Source organism: Anopheles arabiensis, chromosome 3 (assembly GCF_016920715.1).
Source record: "Anopheles arabiensis isolate DONGOLA chromosome 3, AaraD3, whole genome shotgun sequence".
Classification (NCBI taxonomy): domain Eukaryota; kingdom Metazoa; phylum Arthropoda; class Insecta; order Diptera; family Culicidae; genus Anopheles; species Anopheles arabiensis.
The window spans coordinates 70,306,854-70,323,375 of record NC_053518.1 but is presented as its reverse complement, the minus strand read 5'-3'; the positions used below and the strand labels follow the sequence as shown (position 1 = coordinate 70,323,375).

Sequence of the window (16,522 nt, the reverse complement as noted above, 5' to 3'; positions counted from 1 at the left end):
TGTTGCTGCTCGACAACTGATGCTATTGCAAAACAACAAGACGAGCAGTTTCGAGCACTTAGGCAATGCTTTCGCAATGAACATCATGCAGTGGAGGACTACCTGATTTTTTTAAATTATTTTTTCCGTTTCTTTTTTATTCAACCCATATAATTTCAAGCAAAACAAAACACAATACCAGGGATTTAATTTTGCATTGTAATTTTATTTACCCATATTCTCGTAAAACATTCGCGCAATACTAAGGGAAGGGGAGGGATGCTACGAAGTAGTAGTGGTTTGTTTTTATTCATCGATACAGATTATTACTATTACCGCACATATTCCACTGCTGCATTCTTTTCAGCTTCAGCTGTCTTATTCTTCTTCTTCTTCTTCTTCTCTCTTGTTTACTAGTTATCATATACTACGCGCGTACTTAATGTATTCATGTTTGCACAACATTCTCAACGGTTTCATTTCCTTTCGATTGCGAAAGAACGAATAGCCGCCACGTGGCGTGATGCGCTTCCTGTGCTCTGGCATTGCACGCGCAATATTATTATTCCACCGATAATGGTTTGCATTATGCACAAGAACAGTTTACTGCATAGGTATATATAGGGGAGAAGGTTTTTATCGCAAAAAGATAAAGGTGAATACTTTCTGAATTTGCTGGTTTTTTGTTCGTATGGATTTGTTTATTACTTAGGCTCTCTTGGGGCTCTCTACCACGCCTCGCCTTCCCTATTAGTTAGTCATTCACAGGATGTGTGAGAGAGAGAGATGGTGGGGTTCATCTATTGATTATTTATTTTGTTTTGTGTGTGTGAGTCTTGCATGTTTTGTTGATTTTCCAATAACATGCCTAATGGTGCAACACGTGTGTGTGTGTGTTATGCTCAGCCTTCTTCTATTATTTTCGAGTAATCCGATACTGCAATTTAACGGCAACACACACTGCTGCTGGTGACCGACCGATGATGCAGCGCCTTAGTCTTTGCTAAAGTTATCTTTATTCTGCCACGATTGTTAGCATACTTGTAAATGGGAACATGTATATGCTTATTTAGGATAGTAAAAGACGCCACGCACATTGTCGTCAATAGATTTGCCGAGCCCTGTTGTACACCTCGCCCCCCCCCACACACACACACACGCACACACGCACTAATAAACAACATCGATTGAATTATTAACTGCACATACAAGATTATTTAATCGATCACTGGGAACTTCTTCACGCTCACGTGCTTCATATCATCGCTTATATTCTGATTTTTTTCTGAATTTTCTTCATTAATTGTCGTTTTCTAGAGCATTTCCATTCAAATTGCGATGATATTCTACGAATAATGCAGCTATTCTCTTTTTTCTCTTGCATTTCTTTTAAAAGCATCAATAGACAACCAATTGCTCGACCATTGAACGAATCGCACAACAGCAAACGGAGAGAGAGAGAGAGCTTTTCGCACAATCCAACCAAAATAAAAACAGACATACGAGAGGCAATAGTGATTTAAACCTGTTCAACGAAACAACTGAACAAAATGTTCGACTATTTAGCACGTCACGTGATTTCTGCCCATGATGATGGTTTGCACAAAAACGAACACCTGTTTCCTCTAATCCTTTGCAGAATTCCAATTTCTACTAAACTTCGGCTTGGCCAACTGAGTAACTCTATTCTCTCGAAGGTATGCCGCCATACGTAGACACAAAAAAACAGATCGTTTTGATCTACGATGAAACACCACAAACTCGTTATTCTTTTCCGTTCGACCAGGAATGGAAACAATGAACGGTGCAGCAGATGGAAAAACAAACATTCTCTCTCTCGGATGACCCCCTCGAGTTGTAATTACTTGTAAAATGAAGGCAAACGTTAGGCAAAGGGTGAGAAGAACATGTGCGGTAGCACTTCCCAAACAAAGTGGGGCAGCATACACACACACACAAAAGGCAAACAAAAACTGAAGCAAATCTCTGCCGACACTTTGCACTATTCCTACTATTTCCTACCTTCCGAAGCCTTATGCACTAGTATTCTTATACCTAGCACATGTGGCGTATGTTTATCATTATTTAATAAGCATTCTACAGATAATAGGATAAGTGAATAACTATGTAATTAAATATTTACACCGAAATGTACATAAACGTTGTAGCAATTCCATTGCAAATTACAAAACAAACACTACAACATATCGCCGAGCCGCGCGTGTTGTACAACTCTAACAACTGGAGCAGCACGGACGCCTTTCCACCAGGACACGCCGATTACGCACGTGACCCCGTCGCAACTATCCCCGGCTGTACGTTCGCACCAGCATCGTCGAGGGAAGATGATGCTGATCGTTCACTCGGTAATAGTTTTGATACGCCGCCATGTGATGATGCTGTGGCCGACGGCCACGTTGATGCTGCTGCTGCTGGTGATGATGCTGTATAAGAGCCGCTACCGGTGGTACTGGAGGAGGTGGTGGTGGTTGAATCGTGTTGTCCAGTCGGCGTGAAATGGACGACAGTGGCGGAAGATTGACTCCAGTGCCACCACCGTTCACTGCTGACGACGACGACGACGACGACGATGATGATGCTGCCAGCGGCGGCGGTGGCGGAGGTGGTAGTGTTGGCGATGGTGGTGATGGCGGCGCCGTACCTAGACCCTTACCAACCAAACCTGTGTACACATTTGCATATAACAAGAGAGTATATGTAATTATAAGTCTTGACAAAACACGCACACACATTCATTACGTGCCCGAATGCACTTTCTCTTTTTTGCACAAACAAATGCAGCGTTTACATCTCCTTCGTCATCTGATTTTCTACAAAACAAACATCACAAAAGGTATTCACAAACTCTATCTAAAATATTTACAAGTACAGTACATAAACGCCCTCTATTCTGATACACGCTTTCTAACACGATTTTAAGAGTAATCCTAATCCTATCAGATTTGTGTTGCTTTCATTAATGCTTAAACAGTCTTTTCCTATTCACAGTGTTTTTTTTTTTTTGCTTTTTATTGCAAGTGTTCGAAAGGCTGCATGATATTCCTTTCCCTCTTTTTTTGTAGCAAAAAATAAAACTATTCTCTTTTGTTAAAGAGCATCCAGGAATCACCCGAACCAGTAGAGCAGCAAATGGGTAGGGAAATACAAGCCACCCCTAAACGCGCCCTATGATGAAAGGGGAACCATGGACACAATCTTTTTTTTTTTAGATCAGTGAAAATGATCCTGGGGGTTGAAAAAGTTGACCAACAACGTAAACGATAGAAATCGATCAAATAAAAAAAAACGAAGACAAAGAAACATCATTGGGGAGAAAAAATGAAAAGAAAAGATAAGAAGAGATTATCAAAATCAGTGAGCAATCGAAGGCAAATAGTTAATTGTTTTTTAATAAAGTAAACAACATCAACAACAACAACCCAACATCTAACAGGGTTAATCGGGTTTTTTTTTGTAATACTAAATATTATTTTAGTTTTAATAATTAAAAAAACGAATAAAAATTGAAGTAGTGTAACATTCGTTATTGCTCAATGGTAGTCGGAAACGTTGTTAATAAGCGCGAGGGGATTGGGAAGGATGGTAATTAAATCGAAATTAAAACCAAAGTGCCGAAAACAAAACCATTCTATGGGTGGTAGTAGTAGTAGTAGTTAATCCCTACACTAAACTCCTAAGTTTCACACCAAATTTCACACCACTATCGTTCAAATGTGCAAGTGCGCGACACATACCTTTCGAATCATGCTTTCGGCGTATGGTCGTCGTCGTGCCGTGCTTGCGCGAAACGGTACCATTGCCACCTGCCGCCTCTTTGCGCCTTCGCCTCGTGCAGACGGGCGAATAGTCCACATCGCGCGTGTCGTCTCCATCGTCATCGTCGAGAAAATCGTCCTGCTGCTCGGGCAAGGCGACCAACTGGTGGTGGTGGTGGTGATGCGACTGCTGATGATGCTGCGCTGCGTATTCACTCGCACCGTTCGCTGACGCGGACACGGAGGAAGCTCGTGACGTAGCTGCCGACTGGCTGCTGTTCGAGTTGGAACGGCCCCAGCGATTGTTCGAGTGGCCGCCCGTTGCTTCGCTATCCGTTACGGTCGGTTGCCGGCGGGACCGTACGGTGGAAGATATCGCACACTGGGCCGTCGACGACTGCCGGGTCCCGCTACTATCGCGCGACGATACCAGCGGCGGCGGTTGCTTTCGTTTCCGGCCGCGCCGTTTCTGTGCCGGTACGATCGAGGAGGACGAAGCGAGCGACGCCGCCGACGAGGAGTGCGATATGGCCCGGCTGCTCCGGTTGCCGACCGAGCAGGACGACGAGACGGAGTGACTAGTGCCGGTACTGCTGCTGCTACTACTGCTGCACGAGGAATCGTCCTCGACGCCCGACGGTGACGGTAGCAGCGCCTCGGAATCGGCACCCTCCTCGTCCTCCAGCTCACCGTGCAGGGCGGCCGACTCGCGCCGCTGCTTGTTCTGCAGGGCGGCCTTACGCTTTCGCTGCAGATTGTCCGCATAGTCGGTGCCCCGATCGGTCGGCCGGATGCGCTCCCGCAGGCCCGATTTGCGCCGCTTCACGAAACGATACTTGGAAGCGTTCAGGTCCTCGCCGGTCCCGGTCGGCAGTGCCATATCGTGCGATGAATCGTCCACATCGCCATAGTACGCCTTGCTGTTGCAGTGGTTGTTGTTGTTGTGCGGGTGATGCGTTTGCTTTCGGACCGCTTCCCGCCCGTCCACCGCCTCCTCCACATCGTCCTCCCGCTGGTGGTCACCGAACAGGCGCGCATTATCGCCATCGCCATCGTCGAGCACCTCGCGCCGCTGCTGCCGCCGTCGCTCCTTTCGCTCCTTTTTGCGATGGGCAGATCGCTGCTTGGTGCTGGTTCTGCTGCTACCGGTGGCCACTTTCGCTCTGCTGCTATCGCTTGCCTCCTCCTCGCGGTGGTCATGGATGTCGGTGTTTTTGCTGCTGCTATACTTTCTCGGGCGCCCTACCTTTCGCCTGCCTGTTACGATGCCTCCCCTGTCGTCCCTGCTGTCGTGCGCCGCCTGTGGTTGTGGCGGTTCCTTGCGCTTTCGACCAGGGCGTCGCTTTACCGGCACGATGATCACGTCACTTTCGGTAGCAGTGCTTTCTTGATCGTTAAAGTCACTGTCCTGCTGATCGTCATCGTTCGCTTCCTCTTCCTCTGCATCATCAACCGCTTGCTCATCTGCGTCGGGAAGATTGCATGCGTCCGTTTCAGCTCCCTCCTCCTCCTCCTCATCCTCCTCCTCTTCCTCCTCCTCACAGCCACCATCGTTGATGAAGTCACTGTCCGTGTCTTCCTTTTTGCGCCCTTTGCTCTCGTTCTTGCGCCGGTACGATCCCCGCGACTCGTAGCCGTTCTGTACGACCGCTCCTCCCTCTGCCTCCTCTTCTTCGTCCTCCTCCACCGCTTCCTCATCGTCCTCTTCCTCGTCGTCCTCTTCTACGGATTCTTCTTCGGCTTCCTCCTCTTCGCTGGCCACTTCCTCCTCATCGTCGTCATCTTCAACGGAGTCATCCTCGTCCTCATCTTCCGCCGCTTGCTCGTAATCGTCGTCCTGCTCATACTTTGATAGCTTGACCTCCTCCTCCTCATCCTCCTCATTCTCTAGCTCATTATCCGGAGCAGCTTCCATCTCTTCATCCTCCTCTACCTCCTCCTCGTCCTCGTCCTCCTCCTCGTCATCCTCCTCATCTTCTTCTTCATCACCACCCTCTTGCTCCATGGGAGCAGTGTTACCATCGCCGTCACTCGTCGCCTCCTTTTTATTCTTGCCCGCAGAATTCATTTCCTCAATCTGGCGGAACAGCTGCGACTGCCGCTTGCGCAGTATGTCCATCATCGGTTTCGTGTACCCCTTGATGTAGCCCTCGCTCTCCGTGTACTCCAGCCCGCTGCCCAGGCTGTAGCCGCGCGACTTGCGCTCCAGCAGCTCCTGTATGGCGTACGTCGGCTTGCCCGAGTAGCGAATGACGGTTTCCTCCATCTGTTCCGCTCGCTCAAACTCCTTCTCCACCCGGTCGCGCGCAATCTGGTCCGCGTCGGTGGCGAAAATGTCGGCGCAGGAAAATTGCTTCTCCTTCTTGCGCGTACAGACGGCGCTCGGTACGGGCTGCGAGCCACCCGTAGCAGGCGTTGCGGCCGCACCGTCCGTTACCGTCACCGACTGCGCGTTTCGACCGTTCGCATCGCCCCGCTTCGAGCGAAGGTTCTTCGGCGAGGAGGCCTTGCTGTGCAGCATGCTCTCCCGGTACGGTATCAGTGCGCCCATCTTCATCAGCGACTTGACATGGTTGATTTTGTTCGTGATTTCCGCCTCGTCCTGTGCCGTCAGCGGTTCGCTCAGCTGCACGATGGCCTCTACGTCCAGGCGCAGCGGCTGGTGCCGGCTTACCGGGCTGCCCAGCCGCTTCAGCTCCTTGTAGAACAGCGACTTGCAGTACTGGTAGTCGGGCCGCTCGTCGTACGTTAGATTGCCGACGTAGGCGAGAAATTCGCCCAGATACGCCGGGCAGTCGTCGCCGTAGATTAGCCGCAGCATCTCCCGCACGTCCGCCATGAAGTACTCCTTCATCCGGTGCACCTGCTCCGGCTGGTTGAGCAGCTTCTCGTCCTTCCACGGCAGAAACCCGCGGCTCCAGTACACGAGATTGTACCCGAGACACTCCAGATCGCTGCGGCGGGCATGCGCACCCATGTGAGCGTCGCGCGACGTAAACTCCAGCGTGCCGTCGTGCGCCCGCCGCTGATCCATACAGAACGGCCGATGCTGCCCGGTCGAGTCGACAAACTTGGACGCCAGCCCGAAATCGATCAGATGTATGCGCTCCTCCTCCGGTCCCTGCTGCTGTCGCTGCTGCTGCTGCTCGTCCACCTTCGGGAGCGAGTTACGCTTCAGCTCTTGCCGGTGCGCTTCCTCGGTCGCTGCCTTCAGCTCCTCATACCCTGATCGGCGCGGTGAGATCGAACAGCTGAACGACGCATCGTTGTTGCGCTTACGGCCCCGTCGCTTCGGTAAGCTGCCTGCTGCCTTCGAACGGACACCGCCACCCCGTTCGTCCTCGTCGCTCAGATCGCGGTACGTGACCGTTTTCAGCGGGCGAAGATTGCGCGTACGTGTACACATCTCCTGCTCCTGGTGGTAGTACAGTCCGTTTTCCGGCGGATGCGCTGTTTCGTTAACCGCCACCGGTATCTCTGCAGCAGCTTTCTTACCCCGTCCCCGACCTACCCTTCCCCCTTCCGGTGGCAGTGTAACTCCGTTCGGTCGGTGGTGATCGTGCCCGTTCTGGTGGTGACTGCCGTTCGACAACCGAACGCTTGCGTCATTTCGGTCAGTCTCCACCGTGCCGATCATTAGATTCTCTGCCTTAATGTCCGAATGCACGTAGCCCTGGTCGTGCAGATGCTCCAGCACATCCAGTATCTGGCAGGCGATCACAGGAATGCTCGTCGGGTTGACCCGCTTGTTCTTGATCAGCGAGTGCAGATCGCGCTGGTAGCGCTTGAGGATGAGAAAGCGGTACCGCTCGTTCTCGAACATGTGCGACCCGGACGCGATGTACTCCGGCATGCCCGGCGGTATAATACAGGTTTCTACAAGTAAACATTAGTAGAGAGAGGTAATTAAAAACAACAAATCAAAATGTTCAGTGCTTCAGTCTACATTTGTGTGTGTAGTTTAAAAACGAAACTTTAAAAAACCCTTAAAAAAATCCCTAATGAAGCATTTCAAATTATAATTGAACAAAATTAAGTTTCAAGGTTTTCCAAGTCACTGCATGTAGACAATGTTTTTCACCGCGTGCAAAATGTCATTCCACATCACTATGATGTGGACATTTCATTTCCATCATAATAATTTTTAATTTCTTCAGTATGATTTTCAACACTACAACTGTCAATGAGTGATGCGATACGGTTTCAAACCCCGTTGAAAAGAAAAACGATAGAAACGGTAGTATCAACGGGCTGATCAGTGTTGAAAATCATGCTGAAGAAACTAAAAAAATATTAGAAAATCATAGAAATGAAATGTCAGATCGACATGGAATAACATTTTGCACCAGGTGAATAACAATGTTTACATTCGAAAGTGACTTGAAAAGTGACTAACTTGTATAGAACATAACACAATATGATAAACAAAACGATTACTCATTTGTTTACGATTTTGAATCACACTAAGGGAACGAAACAACACAAACACAAAATAATGCTGGCTGATGATGTGCAAATGCATCCAAAACAAAGCACACGCGCTGTGTGCGCTTGTGTGTATGTGTGTGTGCGCGCACCGTCTAATAAACTGCTCGAACTGCTCGAATGCAGGACCGTTTGCCGGTCTGGAGCCGTCTGTTTACAAACAGCTGATTCACTTGACAGCGCCCTCTCGGCATCGTACGCTTCATTGCGTTACAGGGGCGTTCATATCGTCTGGGTGTTTGTACGTTTGTTTACAGAAGGGTTTTAAATAGAGATTTACGGCATTGCCCACACACATGCACACACACACACTCACACTCGTATAGAAGAAAAAAACGGCAACGTAACGGTATACACATACATTAAATTTGCAGCAAACATATATTGTTGCGCACGCCAAAATGCAATTTACATTTCTCGCGTATCAAATTCTCACGTTTGTTTGTCGTGCGGAAAAAACGTTACGCGAAATAAACAAACTGTCACTCTCTACTGAGCAGCTTAGCAAGTGCAACAGGAAACGATTCTGGCGGTATGAAATTACAAACTCTTCCCCATTGCTGGCGCGGAAGAAGTTGAAAAAACGGTTGAAAACGGAGGTGCGTCACGTTACTCTGTGCACACTCGCAGATTGACGCAGCGCAATACAGGCCCTCTCTGGGGGGGTCTGGGTCACGGCTCGAAAATTTGCACGCATTACCCCCCCCCCCCCCACACGTTCGCCCCCTTCTTCCTTTCAGTTACCACACCTACCTGTCGGTTTGGCGGTGTTGAGCAAACAGTGTATCTCGACGAACAGCGGCCCATTCGAGTGCGGCTCAATTTTGACCACATACTTTGCATTCTCGCTCGTCACCGGTGTATCGATATCGTCCGAGGCGAGAAATATTTCCCCAAAGCTGCCCTTGCCTGCGCGGGAAGAGGAGAAAAAAAAACAAATGAAAAGATAGATTTATAGCAACACATTCTAAACGAGATTATAAATGATGATTGCTGCTGCTGTTACCCACCGATTGGTTTGCCGATGCGCCACTGTTTCAGCGTCAGATCCATCAGCTTCGTGCCATCGACGAACTCTTTGCTGAGCGTGAACTCACTCACACTGATGTTGGGCGAGTACGGTTCGCGGGCAGGCGCAGCAGCAGCAGTGGCTGGTGGTGGCGCGGCGTTCGACGGGCCATGCTTCATGCGCTTCGGCGGCGTCTCGAACTGTTGCAATCGGTCGGCTTCCACTATTGCGGCAGCTGCATTCCGTTTACCCATGGCTGCTGGTTGTTGTTGGAGCTGGTCGGTTTGACTAGTTGTTTTTGCCGTACAGCCCCCGCGAACAGTGCAGCACAACGCACCCCGGATTGCCGCTGGAAGTATTCGTGTGTGTGTGTGTGTAGCACAACCCGAGATACAGAGATACAGCAGAACGTTCACGGTGGACACACCATCGATACTGGACGTGGAAAAGTACGCACGGTACTTAACATCTCACACACTCTCACTTACACTTCAAATTAGCTCATTTTTCACACTGTTATAATTTTCATTTCGCTTTTGTCCAATTGTATTGCTCTAGCCTTGCTAAAAGGAGGGACGGCGTAAACAAATCAAACCAAGAGGAAAGAGATTAAAACACACACTCACTGGATATGGCGCTACTTGCTGCTACTTGTTCCATTATTCCGACAACCTTTTTTCACGGATTCATGCTTCCATCCATTCCCCACCCGCACGGTGACACCCAAAATCAGCACAATGTTTTTTATCGATTTCACTCTCTCGCGGTCGGACCGTTTTCCGAAAATGCAATACGCATGGACAGAAGTTACAGCAGCCAAACACGTGCGTGCGAGCGAGAGGCAAAGTACCAAAGAAAAATCCCATCTCGCAACTCATCCCAAACCGATGGCCCGGTTGAAAAAGGAGAAGAATGCAACCACAACCAAAAAAACGAAAAAACTTAGTCGCGAAGTCAAAAGAAGCCCGCACCGACACACACATACAAGCGTGACGGCAAGAATGCGAAACACAGCATCATCTTTCTCTCTCTTTCTCGCATCACTGGGGGCGACGACGCGTAACTCGAGCGCGACCGCTTTGGGCAGATCTATTATCGCACCATTTGCTTTCGGCTGCTCTTCCTTCACCGAAATACACGGTTCATAAAATAACCTAAGAACCGGACCCCGGGAGGGGTGGCTGGGAGACACCGGGCGTAGCAACTTCAAATTCAAATTCTTCTTTTTCACTCCGCTGCTTTGTCGCATTCAAAAAACGTAAAAGGGTCAGACGGGTTCACACGTAACGTTCGTACTGGTATCCTTGAACCCCTTGGTGGCTCGTTACGTATGCGTGTGCAATTCAACCCATTCACCACTTTTTGTTGATCCATGCCAATGAGAAAAACAAACAGAAAGTTATAATTACGTTTAGGAAAGTCTTATTTCCGCACTAAATCATACCTAGCACCACACACTGATAAAGAAGGGGCGAAAACGGGGCACACGCATACACCCGATACGCTATTGACAGTCCGTCACGCACAGAAACACACGCACACACACACACACACACGCGCATACCCAGACGACGGTTAGTTTAAAAAAAACAACATTCGATTACGTCAAAAAGTGCACGATTCGAGCACCTTCTTGTAAACCGTACTTGGTGCGAAAACCGCAAACAACCGAACATTTGTAGGGAGGTATAGGGCACACTTCTCACAGCATAAAACATATTTATAGCAAAAAGGAGGATACCGTGTGAAGTTGACGCAGCTTTCCGATTAAATCACACTCGTCACAATGAACATCACTGGCAAACATATGCGCACACACATACACGCGCACTTTTCGGTGCATTTCTGCTCCATTACATCGCGAAGAGTAACACGCCAAGAAAAGAGCATCGTCTCATCTGATTACTTTTCCCTTCCAACCTGTTTTCTCATCTGCTCTTCTCTGCCAACGACTTCCAATGTCGCGGAAAACTCTACCGAAAGCGACGGGCAAAGCAAAACCAGCAGTGGATTCGCCTGCAATTGTAAACGTTTTCTTCTTTCCCTTCCAAACACACACACACACACCCTTCTTCGCCTTGCCCTTCGCTTTAGCACGGACTGCTGCTTAAGAAACCGTTGTCGCGTCGTGTGCGCATACGTGTGTATGTGTGTGTTTGTTTGCCTTTCTCTGTTGTGTGAATGTGTGTGCGTGTATGTGTGTCCGAAGGTAATGTAATCTTCGCTACACACACAAAATCGATGCGATAGAGAAATCGTTCGGACCTGGTGGTATCGAGCACGATTGCACATGGTTTACCTTGCCAACTGTGTTACATTTATAACCATTTAAACAACAAATCATTTAACCTAACACTGCTCTTTCATTATCTTTTTATGCACCTTTCCCAAACACGGCCCAAACACTTTTTATGCAGCCATTGAAAAACACGGCAACCCTTGTTGTCTTCTTCCCGTCGCCGTGAGGTTTGTAATTTCCTTTTGCTTTCATACACCAACATACACACACACAAACACACATAAGCATTCACACATTTCTAAACCGCTCTTGCGAACGGCCGGGAGAACGCATACACACACGCACACACACATGCTCTGTTGCTCTTTCTTCCCGCTGGCGCACGAGCGGGATGCAGATACAAAGATGGACGCAGAGCGCAGCCAGACAACACAGAAGAAGAAAAAAAACCCCGCTGGTTCACTCGCACACTTGTAAGCGCGGATCCACTTTTCCGTTGAATTCAAGAGAGAGAGAGAGAAAGAGCGAGGAGTGAGACACTGCCGCTGCTGCTGCTGCTGCTTGTGTTGTTGATGTTATTCCTTGCTTGTAGTTTCCTTCTCGTATGTTCACCATTCGCTTGTATTACAGCCCCGTTCCATACCAAGCGCTGTATAGGAACCGCACATCATTTACGGGACCGAAAGGCCTTTACACTTGTGCCAAAGCACAACATTTGCTTACACGGATGTTTAATTTGTTGCCACACACACGATGGAAGAGCAGAGTTTACCAACTCTAGACCACAACTCGACACAAACGCGCTATACTTCCGGCTTGGGCTGTCCGTGACCGGACCGAGACATTCTACCGCGAAAGGAAACCTGCTTTCCATGGGTCACCGCGTACAAGACGGCCATATTCGTTTGGCTGTATTTTATTTACGCTAAAGCGCAACCTCAAAGATGCGATGCACTCAAGCGAACGCGATGGTCATCGATTTTGTTCGCACCGAACACACACTCCTCTCCTGTGCTAGGGAACACACAGAGTCAGGCACCCACCCCTCCGCCACACCACACTTCACCTGATGGATGCAAGCATTTTGGGCTGAATTTAGCCTTTTCCTTCGCACGAACGAACCCACCACCTATCGCACCCGATCCGGCCTCACCGTGCGCATTGTTTTACGGTAGCAAATCGTTTACCTTTACACTTTCGCGATGTGAAAATCCCAATTTTCGTTCACGACCAATCGCACAGACAAGAAGGCAATTCCACTTACACACGAGCAATCTTTTCTTTTTATTTTTCGGTAGCCGAGCACGGATTGTCAAAAATGCCTTCACCTTTTTGACAGTTACCGTTTCGAAATTGACATTTGCCATGCAGGTGCTGTTTACTTTTTGGGACCTCCTTTTGTCATTTATACAAAGTTCTACATTAATTTCAATGCAATTTGTGCGATGAGTTTATCTAAATCTTTATCTGATTCCTTCCTAGGCATGGAGTATGGGATAAAATAGGGGTAAAATGCATCTACAAATTTGAATGCAAACCGCCACCGTTCCCGGTTCATAACCGGTTTGCTTGACAAATATTCGCATCGTTCGATTTTCTTGCACCGATCGAACGACGAAAATGAACTGCTCGAATGGAATAATAAATTTGATTTTGAAATGTTTGTGTATTGAAGTATGTTTTTGATACTATAACACTTTTTCTATACTGATTCATGTTACTTTTATTTAGCCAAATTGTATACTTTCAATGAAACGGCCATACGATCCGGCTTTTTGCTGGAATTCTTTTAATTGTTCCCACGCTATGTTTATATTGCTTCATTCGAAACTACATGACATGTCACAAATTTGACAGCAAAAGCAACGCGGTTTTGTAAATAAACACACGTGCGTGCGGCCCGGACCCTATCGCTACTCACCAAAAACCACGCGTGTTCTGTTTCGTTTCCAATTTTCCCGTTTCCCACGTCCAACAAGCCACAACAAACATGAAGAAAGATAAAAAACAAAAAGCGGCTGAGAAAAACAAAGCCAATGGCACCACGGCTGCTGCATCCGGTGCAGCAGAGGATGGCGCTGTAAATGGTGAGAATGGTGTAGCGGAATCTGAAAAGCTAACCCACCAGCTGGATTTCATGAAAACCCTCGAGGACGATGCGGAGGTGGAGGACTTATCCGAGGAGTCGGAAACGGAGATCGAATACCAACCGACCAAGCAGAAAAATCAAAAGCTGACCGATTTCGACGGCGGCTTCCAGTTTGTGTCGTCGGTGAAGGAGTACAACCACGACACTTGGGACGATTTGATGAAGTTTGTCAAGCGGAAGAACCGTGGCGAGGTGAACGACAAGATTGCCAACGTCATACGGGACCGTACGAAGGAGAATGCGGACGCGCTGAAGGACGACGATGAGGAGGAAGACGAGGAGGGCAATCGGGCGTACAACGAGGAGGTGGATCTGTCCGACGACGAGCTGAAGCACGATTACATGCGGGTGAAGGAGCGCAAGGGCAAAAAACTAGTCGAGGCGGAAAACGGTGGCCCGACTGTCGAGGTGAAGGAGGACACGGAGGACGGGACGAAGGAGGACTACTTCGAGGAGATAGAGGAAAATGCGAACGGCGAGATCCAATCGTTCTACCAGATGGATCTGTCCCGGCCGCTCATGAAAGCGATCGGGGCGCTTGGCTACATCTACCCTACCCCGATCCAGGCGTCGACCATACCGATCGCGCTGATGGGTCGGGACATCTGTGGGTGTGCGGCCACCGGTACGGGCAAGACGGCAGCCTACATGCTGCCCACGATCGAGCGTCTGCTGTACAAACCGAACGTGGCGCAGGCGGTGACGCGCGTGCTGGTCCTGGTGCCGACCCGTGAACTGGGCGCGCAGGTGTACCAGGTAGCGAAACAGCTAACACAGTTTACCAACGTGGACGTCGGCATTGCGATCGGTGGGCTGGACGTGAAGGCGCAGGAAGCGGTGCTGCGCAAAAACCCGGACGTCGTGATAGCGACGCCGGGTCGGCTGATCGATCACATCAAGAATACGCCGAGCTTTTCGCTGGATTCCATTGAGGTACGTGCAGTAAACGCGATGCGTAGCATGCTTTGTTGTTGACCGTGGCAACACTTTCTCTTGATGAACATTTTTCCTTGCGCTCTGAAATAACTTACGCTCCAAAGCGGTGGTTAAAGACGATACACAGGTAGGGTGGAAAATCGATTGCCGAGCGATCGTTTTTCTATCTTCTGAAAATTATGCAGAAAAGTCCCAACCTCCCATGCCGAAGAATGCATTTGTTAACTCGTTTTCCGTCTCCATCATTTTCCCAGATCCTGATTCTCGACGAAGCTGACCGTATGCTGGACGAGTACTTCGCGGAACAGATGAAGGAAATTATACGCAGCTGCTCGGCCACGCGCCAAACGATGCTGTTCTCGGCCACCATGACGGAGGAGGTGAAAGATTTGGCGGCCGTTTCGCTCAAGAAGCCGGTCAAAATCTTCGTCAACAACAACCAGACGGTCGCGTTCAACCTGCGGCAGGAGTTTATCCGCATACGCGAGGGCCGGGAAGCGGACCGGGAAGCGATACTGGCCGCGCTGGTGTGCCGTACCTTCCACGACCACTGCATGGTGTTTGTGCAGACGAAGCGCACTGCCCACCGATTGCGCATACTGCTCGGGCTGCTCGGCGTCAAGACGGGCGAGCTGCACGGCGACCTGACCCAGGCGCAGCGGCTCGAGTCGCTGAAGGAGTTCAAGGACGAGCAGGTGGACATACTGATCGCGACCGACGTGGCGGCCCGCGGCCTGGATATTAGCACCGTCAAGACGGTCATCAACTTCGTCATGCCGGCCACGCTGGAACACTACATCCATCGGGTCGGCCGTACCGCCCGTGCCGGAAAGGCGGGCGTGTCGGTGTCGCTGGCCGGCGAGCAGGAGCGCAAAATCGTGAAAGAAATCGTGAAGAACGCGGTCAGCTCGGTGAAGAACCGCATCATCCCGCTGGACATTATCGAGAAGTACCGGAACAAGGTGGCCGCCCTCGAGCCGGAAATCGATCGCGTGCTGGCGGAGGAGCGGGCGGAAAAGTTGCTGCGCCAGACGGAGCAGCAGCTGACCAGTGCCGAGCGGAAGTTGCTCGGTAACGCGGGCAAGGCGTCGAAACAGGACATTCCGCCGCCGAGGGAGTGGTTCCAGACGCAGCACGAGCGGCGGGAGGAAAAGAACCGGCTGGCGGGTGAGGAGCAGGGCGAGAAAAAGAAGGCGGCCAAGAAGCGGAAGCGCCGCGATGACGACGATGAGGAAGATTTCGACCCGGTACGGTACCACGAGGAGAAGAGGAAGCAGCAGAAAGCGGCTGCTGGTGGTGCTGTTAGTGGCAAGAAGAAATCTAAGACCGATGCGAACGCGGACGCAAACAAGACAGCGAAACAGTTGGCACGCGAGCGAGCGCTCGAGGAGGTGCGCAAGGTGTCGATGGTGCAGGCCAAGCTGGCCAAGATCCGCAACCGTCCGGGGCGCGTGAACGCAGCCGAAGAGGAGCATGGCAACGGGCCGGCTGATGGGCGTGCTGGTGGAAAGAGTAACAAGAAGCGCAGTAAGAACTTCTCGCGCTTCGAGCACGACCTGACCGATGTGGGCAGCAAGAACGTGAAGAAGCTGCGGTACGATGCGACCAAGAAGCAGCGCATGGACAAGCTGGACAAGCGCAAGCAGAGCGGCATGAAGATGAGCACGGAAAAGCTGCGCAACAAGCACGGGCTGAACAAGCAGACCAAGGGCAAATCGTTCGGACAGAAAGCGCCGAGAAGGAAACCGACCGATGGTGGTGGCGGCGGTGGCTTCAAAGGAAAGGGTGGTGGAGGTGGTGGTGGCTTCAAAGGAAAAGGCGGCGGCGGCGGTGGTTTCAAAGGTAAACGAAAGTGAGTGTAGTAAAAGAAAGATTAATTGTATCCTGTTCTAATTTCGCTAAATATACACTGCTAAACAAATAATTAGCACAAAAAAAAACATACGTTT

General features: G+C 49.8%; 2 protein-coding genes across 11 annotated transcripts; one reads left to right on the top strand and one right to left on the bottom strand.

Annotated features, from left to right (window-relative positions):
- Positions 1-184: 184 nt before the first annotated feature.
- On the bottom strand, positions 185-12,776 carry LOC120900729. 10 transcript variants are annotated; one of them, XM_040308130.1, is made up of 5 exons: positions 12,676-12,776; positions 9,251-9,812; positions 8,994-9,149; positions 3,735-7,631; positions 185-2,662 (listed from the first exon to the last, which is right to left on the bottom strand). In XM_040308130.1, exons 2-5 carry the CDS (start codon positions 9,501-9,503, stop codon positions 2,283-2,285), a joined length of 4,686 nt encoding a protein of 1,561 aa, XP_040164064.1. In that variant the 5' UTR covers positions 9,504-9,812; positions 12,676-12,776; the 3' UTR covers positions 185-2,282. The 10 variants fall into 10 exon arrangements, with proteins under 10 accessions (XP_040164064.1, XP_040164073.1, XP_040164066.1 ...); XM_040308139.1 differs by having other exon boundaries at positions 9,251-9,808; XM_040308132.1 differs by lacking the exon at positions 12,676-12,776 and adding an exon at positions 12,642-12,665.
- Positions 12,777-13,359: 583 nt separating this feature from the next.
- LOC120902734 (probable ATP-dependent RNA helicase DDX27) lies at positions 13,360-16,513 on the top strand. Its single transcript, XM_040311726.1, has 2 exons — positions 13,360-14,570; positions 14,828-16,513. The coding sequence occupies exons 1-2, from the start codon at positions 13,479-13,481 to the stop codon at positions 16,427-16,429; spliced, it is 2,694 nt and encodes an 897-aa protein (XP_040167660.1). The 5' UTR covers positions 13,360-13,478; the 3' UTR covers positions 16,430-16,513.
- The last annotated feature ends 9 nt before the right edge of the window (positions 16,514-16,522 follow it).